At 41.0% G+C, this 9,043-nt stretch overlaps 1 protein-coding gene across 1 annotated transcript in view; it reads left to right on the top strand.

Annotated features, from left to right (window-relative positions):
• Positions 1 to 6,481: 6,481 nt before the first annotated feature.
• ERMN (ermin) overlaps positions 6,482 to 9,043 on the top strand; it is a 17,114-nt gene continuing 14,552 nt past the window's right edge. The window contains exons 1-2 of the mRNA XM_019554681.1: positions 6,482 to 6,927; positions 7,290 to 7,382. Of these exons, the coding sequence (XP_019410226.1) occupies positions 6,681 to 6,927; positions 7,290 to 7,382 (340 nt within the window). The 5' untranslated portion in view covers positions 6,482 to 6,680. The remainder of the gene's footprint in view (positions 6,928 to 7,289; positions 7,383 to 9,043) is intronic.

The following is a 9,043-nucleotide window of genomic DNA, read 5'->3' as shown; positions in this document are numbered from 1 at the left end:
TGCCGCATAGAGGGGGAGGATCACCACCTTGGACCTGCTTGAGATGCATCTGTGGATGCATGACAGGGTGCGGCTGGCCTTCCTGACTGCATCCCCACACTGCTGGCCCATGTTCATCTTGGCATCAGTGATGAATCTAAGATCCTTTTCTGCCTCTGTACTGACAAGAAGGGAGTTCCCCAGCCTGTAGGTATGCTGCTGGTTGTTCTTGCCCAGGTGCATCACTTTGCACTTGTCGGTGTTGAATCCCATCCTTTTCTCATCCGCCCACCCCTGTAACCTGTCTAGGTCTGATTGTAGCCTATTCCTTCCTTCTAACATGCCCACATCCCCCCACCTCTTAGTGTCATCAACAAATTTGAACAGGGTGCTTTTCACCCCCTCGTCCAAGTCACTGATGAAGATGTTGAACGGTGCGGGGCTGAGGACTGAGCCCTGCGGAACCCCATTGCACACATCCCTCCAGGTCAAAAATGACCCATCTGCTACCATAGTGAAATAACAGGCTAGGAACTATTTAGAAAACCTGGACATATATAAATCTATGGGGCCAGATGGGATGCACCTAAGGGTGCTAAGGGAGTTGACTGATTTGATTGTAGAGCTGCTGACCGTCATCTTTGAAAACTCATGGCAATTAGGAGAGGTCCTGGATGTTTGGAAAAGGGCAAACATAGTACCTATATTTAAGAAAAGGAAAAAGGAGGATCCACAGAACTACAGATGAGTCAGCCTCACCTCAGTTTCTGGAAAAATCATGGAGTAGATTCTCAAGGAATCCTTCTCTAAGCACTTGGAGGATAAGAAGCTGATTAGGAACACTCAACATGGATACAGCTGCCCCGGGTCCTGCTGCTGGCTTCTTCTAGGTCCTACCACTGTTGGTACCTCATCAGCTTAGACACGCAGCTAGGAACACATAATAATTAATTTTATAAATTTTTTAGGGGCCCTGAAGGCTGGATAGAATGGCCCTGCAGGCTGCATTTTTCCCACCCCTGACCGAGACCCAGTTGTTCAACGTACTGGCTTCAGTCTTTGAGTAGCTTCTGCCTCTGACTTCTTTGGTTCGTACTGAGGTACCCTTGCCCACATACTCAGCCCTTTGGGCTTCATTTTGACCTTGGTTTGCTTCCCAACTTCTGATTTATAGTAAACCCTTTGGCTTGGTGTTTGAACTTGGGTTTGACCTCAGTTTGCTTCCTGAAACCTGATCCTGGTTAGTCCCCTGGCTTGGCACTTAGCTTCTGACTCCTGGCTTGTTACTCAGATCTGTCCTTTGTTGATCCATGCTGCAGCTTACATCAGGAATCCCTGGTCCACCTAGGCCTGATGCCTCTGTGGACCATTACAAGCTCAAGCACAACATTCAAAATTTGACCATGTAAAAGGCAATGATCTTCAGTGCAAAAGAAGAGTTGCTGATTTTCTCTTTCTCCTTGTAAAAATAGCAAACAACCATTAACAGACCTTATTTTTAATAAAATTCATAACTTTCACAGCCACATCAAGAACCCTTCTTGGTTCTGCCAACATCCATGAGGCCATGAGACAATGAAGTGAATCTGTTAGCAGTAGAATCACTGAAGGGGAAAGGAAGGTATCTTGCAGCTTGATTATGTGATCAATGCAAGCAAATTATGTTATAATCAAACTCACTTTCTTGTGAGGGGAAACCTAAGGAACAAGAAGCAGTTTATCACATAGTAAATCTTTCCAAGCTGGATACTCACCAGCCTGCTGTGTTTGGATCCATTCACTTTGGACTTATGTGCTTTTCAACTTCCCTTTCCTTGAGAAAGCCACATTCCTGTCCCTTTCCTTGTCCTCTCTGGAATCCTTTCTGGACACAGGCTCTTTCTGTCACCCTCTTTCTGGCTCCCTGGGACAAATGTGGATTCTGCAGATTCCTCAGTAGCTTAACTACACCTTTTCCTGGTACTTCAACCATGTAGCCACCATGTGGGTTTACACATCTCTTCTTTTCTTCAGAAACATTGCTATTTAAAGCAGAAGCACAGATTTCATAATGAGTTCAAACCCCCTTCATTACTTTTGTTGCAACAAGAAACACATAGACCTAGGGAAAATAATAACCATCTATCCGTGTTTCCTTATATTCCCTGCATGTCATCTCTGAATCATGAAATCTGTCACTCTTGAGTACAGCAGTAAAGCTGGACCTCTCTGCTATGAATCCCTTCTGTTTTTCTTCCTAGACTCAATAATGGGCTTCCCCTTTCATCTCTCTCTCTCTCTCTCTCTCTCTCTCTCTCCCTCTCTCTCTCATGTTTCCTAGGCTCTGGTTTCTGAGACCTAGTGTTACTACCACATTTCTTTGTTCTGCATTTAGGGAAATTCTCTTGCTTCCAGATGAAAAACTTGGCTGGATTAGTTTCCATAGGCTTTAGCCCTCCCACTGTCCTAAAATACTTCTATTGATAGGCCTGACTGACTCTATATATACTTTTAGTCTATAAGAAAGCAATTCCACAGTCCAAACAAAATTCATGAATTCTATCAACTTCTCAAATTATCACACACACCAACCAACATAACTCAGCAGGGCAAGGAGACAGGAAAAAAAATTGTGCTGGGTGCCTGGCTGTAGAATGAGAACATTTCCCAGGGAAAATGCTTCATTTTGTGACATTAGGAAAAAATGACAAATTTTATAGCCATAGAATGGCAGACTCTATGGTACTCAGACTGAGATGACCTGTGGCATTTATACCTCTCAGAGCTACTGAGTCCAGACATTTGCAATTTAAGATGTCACTGAAATTGCAGATGTACATTCAGTTCATAGTCTTGAATTTGTCACTGCAATTATAACAGCTAAAATTTCACTTTTTAAAGGAAAGGTTAAAAAAGTTAAGCACTGGATTGCTGGTTGTGATCCTGAAACTTGAGTTAATCTTTTCAGACCTGGGGAGCTCTTGGAATAGACAAAATGATCCTGTACAAATTCCAAATGAGGTATTCACAGCCTGTCTTTATAAAGAGCTCTAATTTCAGTTAGATCACTTAGTTTTTACTTCCTTCAGAGAAATATTGTAACATGTTGTTATGTGTTGATGTTTCCTTAAAATTTGGCTATGTAAAAATAGCATGGTGGGCTTCTATTTCTGTCATGTCTTACTGACTTTTTGATCACATCAGCTTAGTCTCCAATAAAGACAGTTTTTTTTCCTCTGCCATCTAGTCCTGTAAATTCACCCTGCACTCTGGCACTTGGGCCGGGTTCTTTCCAATTTATCCAGCAACTTCAGTGACCAAAGTCCTGCAGGTCCAATTATGAAACAGCTCCTCTGGTCTTCAGATTGTCCCTTCACTGACAGCTGCATTACCCCTACAAGTGCTGGGTTTTGTATTTCTTGAAAGGCTTGGGCCTGAGTTTAGCCCTAAATCCACTGAATACAGGCAAGGAAGAGAATCCTAAAAGGCTTGTTTGTGGCTACTCAGTCCTCCTGTCAGGGCAAACCAGGGTTAGTTTGACTCCTGTGTCAGCGTGTCCACACAGAGTACTCCCCCAAGCCTCTTGATTCTCGCCTGCCATGACTTGGATCTTAATAGAAATAGGGAGGAAGGGGGTGTTATTCAAGTGAGTACCCGCGGGAAGTACCACGCTGGATCGGGGTATAATGCAGGTGCTTTTATTTAGCTTTCTTTCTATTACTTACAGGACCCCCTTTGGAGGAGGAATCAGTCAAACAGACCGATCTCGGGGATGCCCCAGGCCTCCTGGCTGATCCCTGTCCACTAATACAATAGGTAAGTACCGCACAAAGTCCTGGTATCCACCTCTAATTATCTCATTAGCAGCTCGTTAGCAGCACCTTTAGCGTCTTTTGCTGGATTGGGGCCTGCTGCATGCTAGGGGTCTCCTGTCCCTGACCCCCTTCTCTTCAGGTGCGGGGTGCCAGATCCCTGTCTCCTCAGGGTCAGGTTGGGTGTTCCCTGCTCCCCTTTGCTCCCGAGTACCTTCGCCGTGCCCTGGCCTGGAGCTGTGGCTCTTCCTGTGTTGTGGATCCGCTTCTCTCCGACTCACCATCACCAGTGTGGACTACAGGTACATAGAGGGGGGGAGCAGCCGGTCCTGGAATTCCTTCATCATCCTCGTACGGACTCTTGCATCTAGGATCCACCCTCGGGTTGCTTTGTAGCTGCGTCCTCCACGGCATCTCCATGGATTGCAGTGCCCAAAGGCAATTTCTCCTTTGCCTTCTCTCCCTCTTATCCTTTGGTCCCGGGCCTCATTGGTTCTCTGGGGGCAGGACCTACCTCTCCCCACCAAGTTGTAACTGTCTTCAGCTGTCCACGTCTCTCTAGTAACAGGGTCTCAGTTGGGGCCCTGTTACATCCTGGCATAGCTTATAATTGCTCTAACCAAGATGCTACAAGGTATAGCCATAAGGAGATGATTCGTAAGTGGGGGCTTGCAATGCTTTAGAAATAGCATATTTTCCTGGACTGCTGCTGGCATGCCCCTACTGTGGAGATCGGCAGCTTGGGAGGACTATTTATGCCCTCAAGTGATTCTCTTGAGAAATCTTCCACCTTTGTAGTCTTTTTATGCCATGAGAATGGAGCATAGCGAAGATCAGCATGTGTTGAGTTTTTTTTTTACAAAGTAGATATTTGGTCCTTATTACAGATATACTAGTAGGGAACATATTTCTACTTTTCTGATCATTCAGAAGTGATGAACATATGCAATAAGTATGACAGGAAAAAATGCTTTGCCCAAGCTACTTCTAGACAAATCTATCAACAGCTAAATCTGGATTTCACAGGTATCATTAATGTCATAATCTGAAGACAAAGACAACAAAGATGCTATAAGGTATAGCCATAAGGAGATGATTTTTTGTCCCTTTTTGACTCCATTTCAGTGGCATATCCCAACTGACAAAAATACTGAGAACAAAACTTATCAAGTAAGAAAATGCTGCATTCCATGGCCTTTCCCCGAAACACCTGAAAAGGTCCATTTGAACAAACATTTTGAATCCAAGGGACAGCAGCAGCAAAATGTTGTTTGAAAATGACCTCCTCCACACTGGTAGCAATCCTTCCATTTCCAAAGTTCCTTTCCTCTTGGCTATCTATGCACATACATGTCCAGTCCACTTTTAACTCTTCATCTGGTATGAAGAGTTAAAACAATTACAGATCACTTACAGTAAACTTATTTTATGACAATTATGAAAAAAATATTGATTTTAAAGTGCATGCTTACTGATCATTGAAAGATGTCAGGGCTTTTGGTCCATTTTCAGTCACCATGTAGGATCCCACCAGAATGATTCTGAAATGTGTAAGCCAAAAAAATATATGTTTTGCACTGTACAAATATGAAAAGTAATTTGGAGATACATATTCTTATATAAACTTGGTTTAATGGGGTAGGCTTGTAGGGGGGAGGGATAAGTTCAGTTATGGGCAGAAAATGCCTTTAATGCTTTGTCCAGGCCAGCTGTTACCCAGTGAGTCATGGCAGTGACTTCTTTCATTCTTTGTGGGTATTCTTATAAAAAGTTTCATTTTCCTCAGTCAGCTTGTTGGATCAGGGTTATAAGTAATTATATTAGTATTAATCTTCTGCCACTGCTTCTTTTGTCATACAGATTATTATGTTATTATTAGATATTATTAGGATTAAATCTGGAATCTGTCTACATGCTATATGATAACCACGCTTGTTTGTGATGACTCTATCATCACTCTATTGAAAATGTTTGCACCAGGTTCTCTAGCATGTAGAAATGTCCTGTCATGGGGATTTCTCTGCCTTATCAATTCACCATCTCATTTTAGAAAGTTTCTTTCCCTCCTTCCAGTTTTACTACTATTATTTTTTATTTTAATTCTCCAATCTTATTTCTGAGGGTCAGATCCTAAGCAGGGAAGAATGTTTGCAACTTCCATTGAAATAAATGACTTCCAGGATTTGGTCCTATTTCTGTAAAGTATTATTGGATGGATATAGGTGGCATAAGCTATGCTGTATGGAAGAAAGTGGCATTGTGCTGTATTGTATGCAAAGTATGTATGCTTCTCAAATAAAATAGCTTGCCCCTTAACCAATGTAAAATGAACCTATTGTCTGACCAACAGTATTTCGAGATTTAACAGAATATAAACCTTTTGGGGAATGTTAAGCTGGTTACATATAACTAATATGACTAAAGGCCGTCACCCTGCCTGGATTAAAGATTTAGAACAATTGTTTTTCCTGTTCTGAGGAGAGCACACAAAGAGCCATTATGACAAGAGTACAAAATCTCTGTTTATTACCACCAGGCTGACATGCTGAAAGACCTGCTCTACATGCCAGCACAAAAGCTTTGTTGCTTCAGATTGTTTGTGTATGTAAATTAAAATGGTGCATTTAATTATGCAACTGGAAGACTCTAAGCAACAAGAAAGATGCTGATTGGATTATTTTGTGTAAAGGGACTGCTGACAAATCCTAGACAAAACCTGATATTGTTACTCTGTCCCCTGTTTTGCTACAGTGCTGTCAGAAGAGAAGCTTAATAACTCTTTATGGGGGGTTGGGGAACCAAGTGAGAAAGGTAATAAGGCAAATAGCTAATTTTTTTTTTGGTTGCAGGATACTGTGACTTCAGTGGAAGTGTACAGCCTAAGGGAATAAGTAGGACACTACCATAATCATGACAGAAGATGCACCAATTGCATCCAGCATATCTGAGTATAATGGGAATGTACCTCCTGAAAAAACTCGGTTCCACGTCATTGATATTATTGATGAAATAGCAAAATCTGTTGGGTCAGTTCCACGTGAAAATGCAGAAACCAGTTCTGAAGCTCCATTTTTAAAAGAAAATCCAGAGGAAATTAAAAATTCTTTAGAGGACAGCACAACGTGTGAAGCTCCTGAAGGGAAGCAGCAATGTGAAGGTAAAGTCAATTGTTGCATTTTTTTAATTTTCTTGGAAAGAAAATCCTTCATTTTCAACACAGCATCATGAATAGTACTATGTATCTTAAACTTCACCCTTTTGGGTAGATATAACATTGATGAGGAGTAATTCAGAACTGGATTCAAATTTGAACTAGAAAGGAAAGATACATGCAAGGAAGTAAATTAAGTTGCCTGCAGCATTGCTTCAGGTATAGATAAATGATGTTAAAATATGTGGCTGAAGAGCTAAGCAGTTTTTAACTCCTACTTAGCAAAGGCAGCAGGCTATTAAAACCTAGTCTTTATCATTCTGAGCTGCATCATTAGTTGCTTTCTTACTTTCTTGTATCTTCTAAAGAAAAACAAGATGAAAACAATACAACTCTAAAGAAGAGATCAGCTGACATCCCTTCCCAGGAAGCACGAGCTGAGCAAAAGAAATCAGAGGAAGGTAATAAGAAATGTTGTGTTATATGACTTAAAGAAAATGGTTTTACAAACATTTATTTTTTCGAAGTAAAAAACTAGAAAATAAATCAAATTCCTGCTTCTGCACTGAGCCATAAATCACTCAAAGTTTATAGAGCTTCTGAAACTTAGAAAACATCACTGGTGCTCAGGGATGTATCTTAGGAATGTACATAGGTTCATAGCGTCATAAAAAGGAGAACTGGAAGGGACCTTATAAGGTTGTTTAGACCCCTTCTCAAGGCAAGATCATCCCTGACTAAGATATCTCAGCCAAGTGTCTGCCTAACCTGCTTTTGAACATTTCAAGGTTAGATAGGCACAGACCCATTACTTTAGTTTTGGAACTTAAAAAAATTCCTTGGAAAAATAGAGGATTGCTATAATCCCTGTTTCACAGAGATGAGCAAAGGCACTAAGAGGTTAACGGCTACATCCACAAAAGGGTTTAGATGCCTAACTGCTACCTATCTGACACTATAAGTGCCTAAGTCCAAAAATTACATTCTCAATACCCCCACTGCCATGAGCAGATCTAGGATTTTGAAAAGGGGGGTATAGTTGGTGTGGCACATCATCACATATTACAACACATTTTTCTCCAGTTAAACAGAAACAAGCTTTACTAATATACTAGGGATCTAGCACTGTATCATTCAGTTTGAGATCAAAGCAAAAACAAATGTAAATTCATTGGAATATTTACTCATTTGCTAGAATATAAATTAAGTTTAAAAAAAAATGAAGTGGGCAAAATGGCAAAAGATAGTGTCCCATTAGTCCTGTAGTCATTATACTTAAATGTATTCAGATCTGTAAAACAAAATCTAGTTTTATTGAGTGTCTTGACAGTGCCTCCACTATTTCACTGTCTGTCATTTCTACACCTGAATTAATACATCAGTTAAGGTTTTTAGCCAAAGCTAAAACATGCTGCAGGGCTGTGAAATAGATGAGAGACATTACCAGAAATGACTAATTAAGAGTGAAATTGCAGAAGAAAGGATAGTTTAAATAGTGGACCATCAAGACCATTAAAAAGGAAAAAGGGTTGTTAATACCTCTGGAGTGAAGAAAGATTTGCAGGAAGTAGGTTGATTAAGTGAGTCATGAAGTCAGTTGACTCCCTCACTGCTGCCTGAATAGAAATGCCACTGCCAGGCAGTTGCTTTTAAAGTTTGGGTGGAGCAACTATCAAAGAAGGGGAGAGGGTTCAACTACACTACTCCCCTCCTCCCCCGCTTTTGATCTCCCCACCTTTTTGGTGCTGCATAAGACTAAAGTGTCTTACTTGCTTTAGCACCTGGATCAGCTAGTAAAATTTCCTAGGGCATGTTTACACGTGCACTTTAATGAGCAGTAGCCTATTTTACTGCACATTAAAGTGTCATGTGAAAAATCATGTAATTACACTAATGCACAGTAAAATGTGACTACTGTACATTAAGTGTCACTTTAAAAATGTGCACATTCATTACTGCACAGTAAGGCAGCCTAATGCACATTTCTTTAGTACCTCCTATTGGAAGTACTAAATTTAATGCACATAAAAAAATGCATGTGTAGACACACCTTGTACTTCAGACATGACTGGCATATTTCATAGATTTCATAGACATCAGGGCTGGAAGGGACCTCAGGAGA

Source organism: Crocodylus porosus, unplaced genomic scaffold (genome assembly GCF_001723895.1).
Source record: "Crocodylus porosus isolate Cpor-Errol unplaced genomic scaffold, CroPor_comp1, whole genome shotgun sequence".
In the NCBI taxonomy this organism is placed as follows: Eukaryota; Metazoa; Chordata; order Crocodylia; family Crocodylidae; genus Crocodylus; species Crocodylus porosus.
This window is presented reverse-complemented; position numbering and strand designations above follow the sequence as displayed.